General features: G+C 31.9%; 1 protein-coding gene across 2 annotated transcripts in view; it reads left to right on the top strand.

Moving 5' to 3' along the window:
- The window catches only part of LOC140437038 (uncharacterized), a 390144-nt gene that overhangs the window by 291766 nt on the left and 81487 nt on the right, over nt 1-16891 (top strand). For both annotated transcript variants that reach the window (XM_072526272.1, XM_072526271.1), the window contains exon 2: nt 5735-5996. In XM_072526272.1, coding sequence (XP_072382373.1) covers nt 5735-5996 — 262 coding nt within the window. The remainder of the gene's footprint in view (nt 1-5734; nt 5997-16891) is intronic.

Here is a 16891-nt window from a genome sequence, read left to right on the forward strand (position 1 = left end):
AAATCGGAAATCGAATTCAGGATTCAGTCTAAATCTGTGCTTTCTAAACGTTGCAAAGCAAGCAGACGACAAATACACTGGCATGAGGATTTATAATTGTATCCACGTTATGCCAATTTATTTAGACAGAAATCCCATTGTGAAAACGATTTCCTAATACTCCATACTAGTGTAAAATAATAAAAATAAAATAAACGGTTTAGGTTTGATTTTGTTACAACGTACCACCATTCGCTGATATGCATATTTCTGCCCCTTGACTTCACCAGAGCAAACTCATGGCAAGCTTCTATTTGCTTTAAAATGTGCATATTGCATATAAGTAAAAAGTCAACGCATTCAACAATATCAGATAGGTATTAGAGTTTAATCCAAAAAGTTATTTCTACAATGTGTTTGGCATACTCATAGTTTTCTTTTTCAATGAAAGCGTATCTTTCTTGCTGTAATTATGATGTACGAGACAATACACTCCCACGAGAGAGTGATCGTGAGTCACAGTAGTACAACAAATATATTTATTCAGCTTCCATATCTTCACACTTATTTTTAATCTTGTTTTCATTGGCATAATGAAATTTTTATATAGTTTATTTTATTGACCACACGTTAAATAATTCAGATTTTCAAACAAAGCCTGAGCCTTTGTAATTCCAGTAATACTTTTGCAAAAGAGAAAGTTCTGAACGATTGAATTACCAACCGTACGTAACAAATCAAGTCTGCGTCCTCATCATAATCCAAATTCACTTCCTTTTACTTTTTCAATTAATTGTATATGGCGATACTCGTATACGTGCCCACGTGCTGAATTCTGCGACTAATGGTATTATTAGACAAAGGGACTTTTGAAAGCACTTTCCTCGCCGACTCGCCAGTTTTACAGCAGCCGCTAGAATGAGTTGCTGTGATGACATAGACCTCTTTACACTTAGCAACTCTATAGCACGATTATCTTAGAAGGTCATGTCGAGTATCGAGAATGGAAAGAATCAGGAATGAGGAAATACGAAACCGTACAGGAATTAGAGATACTCTTTCAGATAGAATACAAGGAAGGCAATTACAATGGTATGGTCACGTGATGAGAATGGAGGAGGAGCGGTGGCCAAAGAAAGCCTTAATGTATGTTCCGCCAGAAAGAAGGAAAAGGGGAAGACCACCAAATTCCTAGAGAAGAGAAATTACAAAAACAATGCAATCTAGAGGCTTAGAAGAGGGAGATTGGAGAGATAGGAAAAGATGGAGGCTGAAATGAGGGAAGCGGCAATCGCCGTAGGACCCCCGTTATATGATGAACTCTATAGGCAACTTTGTATAATGCTAGCAAAGCATTATGTGGTATTCACATATGTTTATAAATGCTGCCTTTTTTTTGTTTTAATTAAATTAATTTTTTGGTAACAAATTCGTGAGTTTTACGAAGAAAGTTGGGATTATTGGTTTTGAAATATCGTTTTAATTTACATGGAGCTTAGAAGCATACATTCTGGTTATTCTGGTACCAAAACTTGTATACACAATACACACTGTGGTCTCTTGTTATATTTTTTTTTTAGTTTACTAAATTCCAAAATTGAAATAACTATCGTCATAGACGTTTTCGCTTCTTGGAACTCTTGCCACTTGTTTGTGGAATTTTTGGAATAATTATAAAAATAACTTTTTAAAATTAACAGCACCGCATTATTAAGTTAATCGTTAGTCCAACAAACAAAAACTAATGCGAGCACTGAGATAATGACAAGAAATTAACTGAACTACCTTCTACGTTTTCATAATGCGCTACGCACGCTTAGAGGCTAGCGCCTAGAAGGGGAAGCCGTGCTTGCGTACTAGCCATTTTAAAAAATGACGATCGAAAAGAAAACAGTAAAAGACTTGAAAGTTGCTAAATTCTTTATAATATTTATTTATCTGAATATTTCGCGTCACCTTATACGACCATATGGTAACAATGCTAAAATGGTACCGATCAAACATTAATTTGTCCTAGACAGTTTAAAGTACTATTCTTATAAATGTGATGTAGCTTTTTTCATAGTAACTAAGCTTATTCTCCATCACTTATGAAACTTAGGTCGCCAAATACTGCCTATCAATATTAATTGTGTCATTCTAGACTCTTAAAAAGATTTCAATACTGTGTTTTGATGCCCGCTGTGATGTCGGTTGTAATCATTGGTATATTTTGTAATTGGTATAGTTTGTATATTGAAGTAATTAGGCCTTAGATACAAAGATATTCCTTAGATAAAGAGGTATTGAAGAGGGAGGATTTAAGGTTAGCAAGTCGAGAACAGAGTATATGTAGTTGGGAAGAAAAGGAATGGTTGGGGACATCGAATTACTTTAGGAAAAACTAGGACGAGTAGGAGAATTTAAATACCTTGGCTCGTACATAATGAAAAATAGGACATTGGATTGAAAAATTACCCACACGATACATGCTAGTTAGTTTAACTCAAAGTGAATAAGCGGAGTACTATGTGATCGATTAATCGGTGACGGGCTAAAAGGAACGTTATAATCACACTCTTGTATATGCCTGCGTTGGTGTGCGGTGGTAAAATATGGCCTGTAAAGAGGGTTAAGGGAAAGAAAATGGATTCATCTGAAATGAAAATATTGCAGTTGATGTTGGATAAGACTGGAAGAAACAAGATTAGGGACGACGTGATTACGGAAAGAGTCGGATTGAATAGTGTCCCAAAAAAGGTTCAAGAACAAAGACTGCCATAGGTTGGTCACATCATACGTAGAAAAAAGAACTATGGGCGACGAAGAATAGACCTGTTAGAAGTTGAGGGAAAAGAGGTAGAGGAAAACCGAGAAGAAGGTTTAAATAAAGACGATATGATGGAAAGGAATGCGTTGCTAAGAATAGTAAGGAACAGCGACCCCTATAAAGTGAATAGCTGAGGAAGAAGAAAAAGAAAAAGATAAAGACAGGAGCCAGATGGGTACGTTGGGCTCAGACTGAGAAACTAAACAAACGGAGGCTAGAGAACAGACGATCAAAAAAGAAGTATGTAAATTGAAACTCCGCATAACAAAAACTAGCACAACTACTATTTAACACAACTTAATAATACTAAACCAAAAGGAGAAAAATAATTAACCTATTTCTTTTTACACGTGTAATAATTCTACGCCGAATAAACCCAAACAAGATCTACATAGGTTGATTTCCGATCACATTATGGATTTAATATACCACAACCACATAATAATATGCTCCTTCTATTGAAATATGGCAAGCAATTATGCAATAGAAACAAAATATAATTTAAATTAAAATATATTATATACAAACCCTGATGCATTTTGGGTACGCCTTTGTTTGAATGCCCAAAAGAAAAGACAAATTAAGTTATTATCTTTCGTTGGGCAACATGATTGATCACGGCAGATATGATTTATATTACGTCTTATTACTTTGAGATTCGTTTGATCTTTCACAAAAAAATTATCGGAGTTACTTACTGAGTTGTTCAATTTTTTAGTTTGCTTTTTCTCTTTGCGTTTAATGTGCCTAATGAGATGAATTCCTAATTTTATTGACAACCTTGCCGCGATTAAATGATATAACGCAAAATAACGGTTTTTAAACTTCCGTTTGCAAACTAAAAGTATAATTTTGTAGTAAGTATTTTTTTTGTAATTTTTGTTGTAGTGAATAACAATATTTTTTTTGGTATATATTTGTTATACGAGTACGTTCAGTAGAATTTAACTTACAAGCAAAATAACTCTAGAGATTTTATTTATTATTCACAAGGAAAAGTTAATTTCCTTTTTCCTATAGTCAGCTGTATACTCTATATCACAAAATTTTTTATTAAAAACCCCTTATAAAAGTATATTTGTTTAAAAAAAAGCATATTACAAAACGTTTTTGGATTAAAAAGTCCATCTTCAGTGCTGCTACCTAAAATAAGTATAACTACTAATTAAGAAAAACGTGAAAAGTTAAATTTTTACCAAAGTTAAAGCAAATGTGGTTTAATAATTACTATGCATACATGTTTAAAAACTCCCAAATATATGTGTGAAAACCCTAAAATTAAGAAGCAGCAGTTGGTTGTACTGTGATAACATAGAAATAGTTAAAAAAGCAAAGTTAAACATATGCCTCCCCCAATTTCTTCCAGTTCTATCAGTCTTAAGCTTCCAATTCACAACGATTCTTTTAACGTCGTCTGTCCATCGTGTAAGTGGTCTACCTCGTTTTTCTGTCAGATCGTGGTCTCCACACTGTATTTTTTTTGGTCCACCGCTTGTCATTCATTCTGGACACATGACCCGCCCAGTTTCACTTCAGCCATGCTATGCGCTCTATGACATCTGTAACGCCTGTCCTTCTTCTTATTTCTTCGTTTCTAACTATTTATCTGAGAGTCAGTCCAAGTAGCAAGCGTTCCATTCATCTTTGGGCTACTCTGAGTTTGATTTCTGTAGCCAGGGTTAAGGAAACTGTTTCGGTGCTGTAAGTTATGACTGAAAGCATACGTTGGTCCATCATCTTCTTTTTCAAATAATATGGTATGTTAATTTGGCATAAATAATGCCAGACTAAGAGTAAATGGGAAACTACCTGAAAGTTTCAGGGACACTTAAAGCGTTGGACTTAAGGGTTGCTAACTAAGCCCAATTTTATTTAAAATATGTGGCGAATGGATAATGTGGAAAGTAAGCTACTGCAGGCTAAAGCGTGGTCGTCACTATCGGCAAGAATAAAATCTGCAATCTGAGATATGCACATCATACAAAATATCCTCGCTAGCTCCGATTGATTCACCTGCTAAAACGGATTAAAGAAATGAATGAAGAAATGAAGTTAAAATAAACAGAAGTCTTAAAATAAACAGAGATAAAACAAGGATTATGATAATTGACAGAAATAATAATCAAAATCAACTAAGGGTAATTAAGAATATCGCTGAATATGTTTAATAACTAACAAGGAGTTTTTTTTCGTAAGAAATAAATCGCAGGTCAGCAATTGCAAAAAACTCTATGGAGAAAGGCAAAAAGATTATAGATGCATTTGAGATGTATTGTTGGATGCAGATATAGAGAATACCATGGGTAGCCCTAAGAATAAATGAATCTATATTGGATCAGATAAACATAAAAAAGACCAAAAATGCCAATATCAGGACAAATAATAGCCTATTGTGGACACGTCTTCCGAAGAAATGGTCTTAAAAACTTACCAGGTAGGAAGCAAAAGAATTTAAAGTAGAACTCCTACTCGATACATGGACCATAGTGCTGCTACTATTTGCACTTCACTGTCAAAATGCGATATAGAGGGAAATGGGGGAATATTGGAAAACTCAGCTAATAGTTTCATGATATCACGATATCTGCATCAGCTCTCATAAATAAACCAAAAGAGCATTTAGATTAAGTTAAAAGAGAATTAGGTTAAGTTAGATTGGTATTTGCAGTTTCTAGAATATTTGGAGAGGTTAACACCAGTTCATTGTGCCTGTTTTCCATCAGAGTTAAACTTAAAAAAAAATGTTTCTCTAAAAAAAGTGTTTCTTTGTCTCTTAAAATATTTGGTTACAAAAAGTGCGTTTCCATCCAAATAATTTAGATTATTATATTCTTTTCTAAAATGAATATAAAATGTTTTAACTTTCCCAATTACAAAATATTAACTTATAAGTTTTAAGTAAAAATTTGATTCATTGATTCTTTTAAAATAAATATTTTGTTTTAGGTGCCACCCTCGACCTCAACAAATATTCTGAACACGACGGATCAAGGAGGTGGCGAGTTATGGAACGACATCCTAGATGACGACTCACCTCTTCCCCTCGATGCAAGCGAGGGGGGATTTTTCTCAGGAAACTTTGTGCCACCACCACCCAGACCTCTTTTTTTAGACGAGTCTGCCACTCCTGATGGTCTTACTACCTGTGACTTATGCACGTGGTCGTTTCAACACCAAGGGAGAGGATATAGTGTAGATACATCTAGGGGTAAGGATAATTTTTAAATATATTATGTAGTACAATTTTCAATTTATCTATATAACCTTCAAAGATATGCAACTTTTAATAAATTTATTAATATATCCTCTTTGGAGACTTAATAAAAAATTCTTATATTTGAATATTTTATTATATTCAACAAGGCACTAAATATATATACAGTGCGCGTCCAAATTTTCCCCACCCCAATTATTTTCTGAACTATAAAATTTAAAATAATAATTTTTTGAGTAACAGAGATAGGGCACCTGTTCATAATGTTTATGATTTGTTGTTGACGTAATCAATAAAAACGTCAGACGGGTGTCATTTTGGAAAATTATACACTTAATGTTTTGTAAGACTGTGGTACACTCGTCCAAAATTCCGAAAAAATGGCCAAAATATAAAACATTTTTTTTTTATTTGCATGAAATTTGGTACCTGTGGATTTTTAAGGTCGTTGATTACGAATCCGAAGTCGAAAATTCAAAAAATAAAATGGCGGATATATGTATTGCAAATATATTTAATGCAGTTGAAATTTGGTATCCGGGAGTTATTTAGGTCGCGGATTACGAATCCGAAGCCGAAATTGCAACAAACAAATAGGGAGTATAATATGGCGGATAAATATATTTAATGCAGTAAAAATTTGGTTTCTAGGGTTTTTGAGGTCGCTGATTACGAATTCAAAATCGAAATTGCAAAAAACAAAATTAGGGATGTAATAAGGCAGATACATGTATTGTAAATATATTTATTGTAGTCGACATTTTATATCCTGGGTTTTTTTTAATTGTTAATAAAGAAAATAATTTCATGTAAAATATAAACACATATTTATTTTATAAACATTCAGTATCAGAATCGCAATAAATATCAAACTTGGTATCAGTTTGTTAAGATCCACCATCGAATCTAGTTAGTATCTCATCCATAATTGCATCAGGAATTGTTGGAGGTTCTAATAATTCTATCACTTCTGATAATAATGATTTCTGTGATTTTTGTAGTAAAATCCTAACACTAGAAATATATGGATGCGATGTAATCATCAACCGATTAAAAATGTCTTCTATTGTATGTTCTTTTAAGCAATTTCCCTGAAGCATGAAATCTTTTAATACCTCATTTCGTGCTTCCTGAGCTATCTCAGATAATTGTCCAATTGGTAACAAAGCAGAAGTTATAATTTCTGGCCCATGAAATAATATTTTATGGACTGAAAATCGAGTCGAGTCGAAATTCATTGACTGCCCTTTCACCAGTTTGGATCTTCAAGTAAGCTTTACCAAACAGTTCACTGATATCAAAATGAGATATTGGGTGAATATTTTACCTTAAAAATTGACGAATTTCTTAACTGTAAAAAATGCCCAAAGCCCTCATTACCGATTTGTTGAGAGATTACATCTTGTGTGTACTGTGAGGCGGTACGCATAATAAAGTTACGTGGTTTTCCCTAGCAGCCATAATAAAATCTAGGTTTCTCGTGTGCGAGTAATGCCCGTCCAAAATCAAAAGTGTAGGCCTTTCGGAACTTGGTTTTACATAATCTATGCAGTGATTGAACCATTGCATAAAAATGTCGGTTTGAATCCACCCTAATGGATGGAAAGCAAAAACACTTCCAGGTGGAACTCCCTTATTTAAAAATTCGCTAAGTAGTATTCGAAAGTAATCAGAGATCCTCACTCTGCAGACGTCAGCGCTCATATTTACCGCTTTCCCTTTTGGGAAAAAACCTCATAATACTTTGATTGAACTATGCTAAGACCACGTTCGTCGACGTTAAAAACTTGATTAGCTGAAAATTTTGTTATTATTTATTTTTCTAGCAGATCCAAAAACTTGCCAACCTTTTTCTTGTTAAAGCTCAGTTCCTGTAGACTTTCGTAGGCTTAACACGTCCTTGTGCCTTTATCTAAAACGTTTTAGCCAGTCCTTTCCAACGGTTTTTATAAGTAATGAGAAGGAATTTGGAATGTCTTCTGGCTAACTGGAATGCAAGATTACAGAAATCCCGGCTGGTTAATCTATAATATTTTTTCTCCATTTCCAGACAATGCTACACTAGCTCCTTTTTCAGAAGATCTGAGAAAATATGTTTTCTCCCTAGTCTTGTTTGGCATACCCCAACGATGGTGCCCAAAAGCATTATCTTTCTTACAAAGCATAAAAAGGGTGGCACGAGGCACGTTGAATGTTTTACATGCCTTCAAATAACTCCTTTCTTTTGCTTCTAACTGCTATCACTGCTTTTTTTATGTCTTCCACATTCCACTTCTTACGTTGTGGCGATGTGGTTGTGGCATTCTTTTTCATTTTGTTAATCGTTGTGGCATTTCTGAAATAGAACCAATAATTTTAAGATTTAAATTTTTAGTCAGGTAATATGGAATACTATTTCATAATTGCCGCCTATATTAATTTGGGGGTTAGAACTGAAAAAAAGTAACAAGGTACTAGAATGAGCGGGATCCATACCTTAAAGCCTACATACATCATTCATCTACTTAGTTAAACAATAATATCAAGTAAAATCACCTTTAAAAGTGTTTGAAATAAAACTTTTATGTACTTGCTTAAAAATATTATGTGCACAGAAATCGCATCAACTGTTAGAACAACCAAATAACCCAGTCTGGTTAAAAAAAAAGGTCGAAAAATGTTTGGCAGATATCTGAAGCTTTTAAGCCATAGGTGGGGGTTACTAGATGACGAATATATGAAAAGGTACTCGTATTTTTACCTTGCGTTTTTTTTTTAAACAATAATTTATGGTCACAATTTGATTTGTTGTCTATAAGTTTTTTCCCTTATATTTTAAATAAACAATATTTATATCATCTTTTTATATCAAGAATATCTTTATTTTCTCTTTTTATCAATTAAAATTGATAAATAATTAACGGAGATATTTGCAAAAAAGCAGTTTTATTGCACTAATTTATAAATTTTATAATTTTTTAATTAACAAAATAAAATGGTAATAATACATTTAAACATCGAGGAATTACCGTCTTTTAAATTTGTGCGAAATTTCCTCCCGATCGGTCAAATAGTTTAAAAGTTATTTCATTTATTTATCCTTGAGGCCAATTATTTAAACTATTGAACTTGCCCTATGAATCGTGCTAGACACATTTAGCAAACTTCGTAGGATTCTATAAGACTTAAACTATCTCAGAAGTTAAATGCATATTGCGTTTTCATCGAAATTATTTACAAAATAAACGTTTGAAAAAAACGTTTTTTACTTATAAACAATTGTAATAACTTTTATATTTTTCAAGCTACAGACTTGTACGTACAATCATTGGATAGCTGGTAAAAACTCACATTAAAAAAAAAACTTCTATGACCAATAGGAACGAAGTTAGCGACTATTTTTTTAAAAAATCGTATCTCCATTGTTTATAAACATTAGGAAGTAAAATTTGCATAAATTTTGATGAAAATCTAAACTTTATATTGAAACTTATAGCTATAAAATTCATCCAATTTTTCGAAACTTACAGCCCTTCGAAACGAAGGTACTTTCGAAAGATCGACATAGGAAAGTGGAGAAGATAACTGTTTCAGCTCCGTTTTTTTCTCGACATCGGAACTTCAAATTGAAACACGTAGGAAAAATTAACATTATCTCGGCTTCCATTGCAGCGGGAAGCCTCTTTTTTATTCTGGGGTAGCTCGTCGAAATATGAATAAATGTCCATTGAAAATTCGCCGTAAAAACTTACTTTTTTTTTTAATTTGTTTATCAATTTTAATTGAAAAAACGAGAAAATAAAGATATTCTTAATATAAAAAAATGATATAAATCTTGTTTATTTAAAATATAAGTCTACTATAGCTTTTAAGACATCTATGTCTTAAAAGCTTCAGATATCTGCGAAAAATTTTGCCGTGAAATCGATGATTTTTGCATAACCAGTAACACTTAATGTGAGTTTTTTTTACCAGCTATCCAATGGTTGTACGTACAAGTCTGTAGCTTGAAAAATATAGAAGTTATTACAATTGTTTATAAGTAAAAAACATACCCATTTTTCAAACGTTTATTTTGTAAATAATTTCGATGACAACGCAATATGCATTTAACTTCTGAGATAGTTTAAGTCTTAAAGAATCCTATGAAATTTGCTAAATGTGTCTAGCATCATTCGTAGGGCAAGTTCAATAGTTTAAATAATTAGCCTCAAGGATAAATAAATGAAATAACTTTTAAACTATTTGACCGATCGGGAGGAAATTTTTCGCACAAATTTAAAAGACGGTAATTCCTCGATGTTCAAATGTATTAATAACATTTTATTTTGTTAATAAAAAAATTAATAAAATTTATAAATTAGTGCAAAAAAAGCTGCTTTTTTGCAAATATCTCCGTAAATTGTTTATCAATTTTAATTGAAAAAACGAGAAAATAAAGATATTCTTAATATAAAAAAATGATAGAAATCTTGTTGATTTAAAATATAAGTCTACTATAGCTTTTAAGACACCTATGTCTTAAAAGCTTCAGATATCTGCGAAAAATTTTGCCGTGAAATCGATGATTTTTGTATAACCAGACTGGGCTAAAACACTTAATGGATATAATCTAAATACTCTTGTGGGTGAACTTTCACCTAATGGAATTACATTAATAGCAACTGAGCATAGATGGTACTAGTAGTTTTGACGAAAATATGGTATTCCATATTACCGGATATATTTCATATTTTTTGACGCCAAAAATAAACTTATTTTAAATTTAAATTGTGGCTTATTTCCAATACAAATAGTAATTGCATTAAGATGCCACAAAAAAATAGCTTCAAAACAATTTTAATATTTAATTCCCAGTTCTGTCAATTTTAACAATTTTATATTTCAGATGTTTATATATTGTTTGTAATTACAGTAGATTACTAATGAAGCTTATAAATAATTGGCAACATGTTGAGATGTCAAGTAAAATGATTTAATTTTATTTTAGACTGAAAATTTAATAAATATGTATATTACTGTTTACATATATTAGGTGATTGTCAATTATTGTCGTTTTTTGATTGCCAGTTTAACATCCACATAAACTACGGTATAAAAATATATAAAAACGATTGATACTTAAATAAAACCGCGAACATATCAGCGCTTCTCAAAGACGATTACCGTTTTTTACACACCCACAGTCGTAAATTCAGACCTGTTCTTGAAAAGACCCAAAAATAAAAACAAGAATCAAACCGTCGTAAATATATCCCAGTTGAATACTAAATTGACACTTAATTTCGTTATTACGATGTCACTTCTGCACGAATTACAGTTTGTATAAATGCAAATTCATCGTCCTTATGATCCTGATTTGATACGGACTTAATGAAATGAAGTCGTTTAACTTATTTGCGAATTCGACTTGGCACGCAAACTGATTGATTTATATTTTTTCTCGATTCTGGTTTTGTCATTGCAAGATGAGATCAGAGTCAGTTGCTGTTTTTGGGAGCTAATTTACATAATGCATTTAAATATCCGAATTGTTGATGAGGAGACCACGAATAAAGGAATTCTAAAAGTTTTCGAAAGGAGATTAAGACTATTTCATGATCAATAATAGCATGAATATTTCAAATCCAAATTGTCGATTATATTTTATTTATTTATGAGATCCATTAGTCCATAAGTCCTTTAGACGAAATTAGTTCAGTGTAATTCGTGAAAAACTCTGTATGCTATATTGAAATTTGCTAGAATCTTCATAGGACTTAATCAGCCAGATTAATTTAAAATCATTTGCGTGTTTAATATTATAAAGATACCGAAGAGACGTGGCCCAAGATAAGATCCCTAAGACACGCCGGAGGACATAAGAATGGAATTTGAGAGAAAATTGTCTATTTTAACCTATTAAGTAGCTCTCCAACCAAGAGAGCATGCGTTCACTATTACCAATCCCCTGAAGCTGATGGGTTAGCATTTCATGGGACACTTTTACCTGCCATTTATTTTCAATATTCCCCTCTTTAGGAGGATGTTTTTTTCCGAGTACAAATTTTTAATAACTCCAATCACTTTAATAACATCTTTGTAGTTGATGCCATAAGTGTTTCTCACAGATCTTTATAATTTACTCGGTCATGCCCAACAAATAAAACTGTTAAGGACTACAATGCCTAAAGTTGTTTGTAAAGTAAAAAAGAGGGTGAACAATCTCAAGCATTTGAAATGCATATCAGACTGCCGCAGGTAGATGCGCTGGCGTACCTCCTTTTTTTTAGGAAATATTTGTAACAAAACCTTACAAATTATGACCTATGCCGATGATCTAGACCTAGTTGCCTGTAAAATGTGCAAGCTAGAAGAAATGTACACCACTTTCCGAAACATTTTAAAAAGTATGGGCTTTTTGAGACGTTTGGGAAAGTGGTGTACATGCTTTAAAGAAACCAAGCTGAGAATAATTCTGATAAACAAGTACTGTTTTGGGCGGCGTAAACACATGAAAAGTAGACACTTAAACCACAAAACAAAAATAACAATATACAAAACCCTTATACTACCAGTGCTAACATATGGATTGGAAACCTGTACCATCTCTAAGACAGATGAAAACGCCTTGCTCATATTTAAATAAATAATTCTGAGAACAATATTAGGTGGTATCTGTGAAATCGGTATTTGGAGAAGGAGGTACAACGATGAGGTACAGTACGAATACAAACAGATATCTGTTGGTAAAGACGTGATATCTCTTATAAAGATAGGAAGACTAAGATGGATAGGATATCTAGCAAAATCGCAGCAGAACAACCCTTCTAGACGAATCTTTTCACAATCGGTGGGAAGTAGACGGAGAGGTAGACCAAAACTCATGTGGAAGGTTTTCATAAATAAAGAAGCTAGAAAAATAGGTGTAGGAATCTGGCAACGGTTGGCAGTGGATAGGGCTGACTGGCGAAATATTGGGAAGGTCGAGTACTGTAGGGCTGTATCAGCACCAATGATAATGAGTATTATACTCGAGATATAATAACAGTGGCATAGTAGATTATTTTTCCTTGCAAAAAGTCAGTCCGAGACACACTAATTAGACACGGCGGTACTATTTACAATAGATCGATAAAAATTTTAGCATACGCTGATGACATTGACATAATAAGACGTAGCAAACGAGATGTTGAGTAAATGTATGTAAATCTTACCTTAAAATTACAGTACCTAACCTATATTTTTAGCAATTTTGCGAAAAAATTAATCACTGATGAAGTAGTAAAATTTCCGATATTTGAATCATAAATTTTAAAAATGAATTAGCAATAAATCAACCGTATCGTTTCAAGAACAAAATATGATTGAAATGTCAGATGTTGGTAGTTCAGATTTCTTTCCTAGTTGGCCTAGTTACCCTACCAGCCAAGCAGTGTGACTTGTCGTCCTAGCCTTTTATATAGATATACTTCATCTAATTTACTTACCGTTGCACGTCATCCGCGTCATAGCCCGTGAGGTCACATGACACCAACACTAAATATTTAATTTGTATAAATGCATTATAAAGAGTTTTTATGAAGAACATTTGTTCGAAACACACTGTAACTGTAATCGAACGAAGGTGATATTTTGGCATAAATTGGTAACACTTATTTGACAGTTGCGGTGTTGACACTTTTTGTACTTTATTATTTTGAATTTTAAAGTGAATACCTCTTGTTTTATATTTTTACCTATTTAATAAAATCTGTTCTTTTTATAACAAAATTAGTGTGTTTTATTTAAAAAATGTCACGTAAGAATTTAAATAGTCGTTGTAAAGAGATAATAGCTTCTTTATTATGAATTAGTTTGGATGGAAACGAAATCGAATAATCGATCTTTATCTAATCACTATCGATCAGAAAATCGAAATTTAAATAAATCCGAAGAAAAAACAAAAAAGGATTTGAAAATTTAGTTGTAACAAAACATTTCAAAGTAAATAAGTAATGAAAAAAGTGTTGTTTTTGTTTAAGTATTCCATTTTACATCTTTATACGACGCATACAAGCGGCTTAAATTGTTTTTAACAAGATTATTTTTTAACTATTGTTTTGTTTTTATTTATTTACATTAAATATTAATTTGTTTTGTTGTATAATCCACTTTTGCAATAATTATGTGACCTATTTGATTTAAAATAGATTCAGGATTTTTTTATACTTTGGCAACTATGTCAACTTCGATCTCTGTCAATGATATAGACGTACAACGGTAAATACATTAGATGGACTGTGGATAACTTTTATACAAATAGATTTGTTGACAGTTCAAAATTTGGATATTTTTACAAACACAAGTTAAAGTTATATATTATACATATTTTAACAACTTATTATGTATATTTTTTAAACAATAATATTTTTTAAACATAATATATTTTATATTTTATTTTTCACTTGCATATTATTTATTTTACCTTGGATACGGTTACCATAAACAGACTTGTTATATGGGTATAATAAGCGTTTTTTGGCCTATGATGCCCTGATGTATAAGAAAAAAAATATAAATGTTGTAGCACGAAGTTTTTTTTTTATTTTAAACAATTTTCAAATATTTGAATATATGAATATATATGAAATTTCAGATATATGAATATATGAAATTTAGAATCTGATTAGCTTTCAAAACATTAGATTTTTTCGAGATGTATCCTTTAGATTTCATTTTTAAAAACGATATTAGACGACAAAAATGGAAAATATCAGCATTTTCGTTAACAATTAATGTTGATTTCAAAATGGAATATTTAGTCCACAAGGAATTTGGAGAATACTTTTCGGATTAAAATAATTCAATCAGAAAAGTAAACTAAACATAAAATGAACAAAAATAAACATATCAATTCCTGAAAGTAAGCCAATATTATGGTTTCATTTATGTCAGCTATTTTATTTTTCAATTTCCATTGAATAAATATTTTGTACTATTTGTCGTACAATGGCCTATATCGAAGCGGCAATACATTTTCCGTTGCCTTTTTTGCGCTTTCTTGAATACTTTCCGGTAAATTCATAACTGAATATAAATCCAACTGACAATTAAATAATATATTCAACAAACGTCAAAATATTAACAACTGTCATAGACTACTTCAAACACTTTATTTGTCATAGACTACTAAAAATATGCATATATATTTTATATATATATCCAGCCAAAGGCCCTCTGGCTGGATTATGTTGCTCTCTGGGCGTAATCATCTTAATAACACCCTTGGTGCATAAATAACTATATTATACCAATTTATATATTTACAGAGTTTATCTGTGCTAAAAGCGAGTTTAAATAAGTATTTTAGTAATGATTTTTTAACATCCTACTTTTAACCTCACTTTTTATGCAATTCTAAATGCAAACTTACTAAATAACTAAATTATATTTCTGAAAAAGACACTTTAAAAAATATCGAATATTGTAAACAAAGTTTAGTCGCACTTGCAAAAGACGCTTATATATTTTTCAAAGTTGCACAATTGTGTTTCTTTTTTATTTTAACATTTATGTACGTAGTGAAATATGTATTCCTAAAATTGTCTTTCCCATTGTTAGTTGCCCTAGTTAACCCTTGCTTGTTTAAACATGAATATATACTTTAAGTTGCGATTAAAAAGGCTTCAAAAGTCAAGGAAAAATGAATAAAAAAAACATCCGACCTCTAGATTGGCCACAATTTGGTGTTCTTTTAAAAGGGCAGTAGGATTACAGATTACATTTTAAATGAATACATTTTTTTTCCAAAACTATATTTATTAGTAAGTACAATTGATATTGATTGAGTGTGATAATTATAAAAACAAGACATTCTTTAGGATGAAGGACAACGTTACACTTTGCCTTTTTATAGTAGTGTACGCATCTTCGTTGCTGTACTTGATAGGTTACTAAATGATCCAACATATCGTAACGTCAGTGTTCTCGTTGATTGTTTGGCGCTTTTGAAGGACCGCTTTTGGTGGTTCGCTTGTGGATTTCTAAAAGCTTAACTGCAATAGTCCTTCAGAATGATAACTGGTCAAGTTTTCCACCATCCTGTTTTTGCATGTAGTATAAATTCTGAACTGCCATGTTGACACAATGGGTTATCAAAAGAAAATATCATTTTCCTTGTATATTTGTTCGATATTGAGCAATATTCTGGTCGCTTCTATCAACTCCACACATGTTATCAGTCTACAGCTGTATGGGCTTAGACTGATTTATGTATATATACTTTTTCTCGGATTGTGAAAATCGTTTTACTTTATTTAGAGGGAAAACTGAAGATACGTTCGATGCCAAAGGAACGACACTATTATCATATCATCAAAAGCACCTCTCTCCAGTTTTTCATCTCTTTTGTTGTTTTTAGGAGATATTCTGGAATTCTATTTTCTCTTATGGTACCTGTACCTTTTATATTTCTGAACTTTAATTCTTTCAGGAGAGACAAAAATATGAAGTAGTTAACAAAAAACAAATGAAATGGCACAAATGGCATCTTCTGTAAAACATCTGCATATTTAAGCACAACACTTGATCCTAAACCTAAATAAGTATATTGTGGTGGTAGACTTAAATATGCTCCCTGATATGGATTAAAATAAATTATATATAAGTCTTGCTGCTCCAACCCAAAACTTGTAGCCCCAGCGAAAGGACTTCCCCCGGATAAATTGTTTGCAACTATGGCGCCAAAAATAGAACACCATAGCTTCATCTATACTGTGGTTTTCTTCTAATGGAGCATATTCGAAGAATTTTTTTAAAGAGATTCTTTTTTAAAAATTTTTCTCATTTTAGAAAACTTATCTTACTTATCCCGTTAGGTGTTATCATTGCAGTGAATATTTGTCATGGTATATTGAAACCGATCTCTAGATATGGCTGAACAAACTACT

The sequence above is a fragment of the Diabrotica undecimpunctata genome, chromosome 3 (assembly GCF_040954645.1).
Source record: "Diabrotica undecimpunctata isolate CICGRU chromosome 3, icDiaUnde3, whole genome shotgun sequence".
Taxonomy (NCBI): domain Eukaryota; kingdom Metazoa; phylum Arthropoda; class Insecta; order Coleoptera; family Chrysomelidae; genus Diabrotica; species Diabrotica undecimpunctata.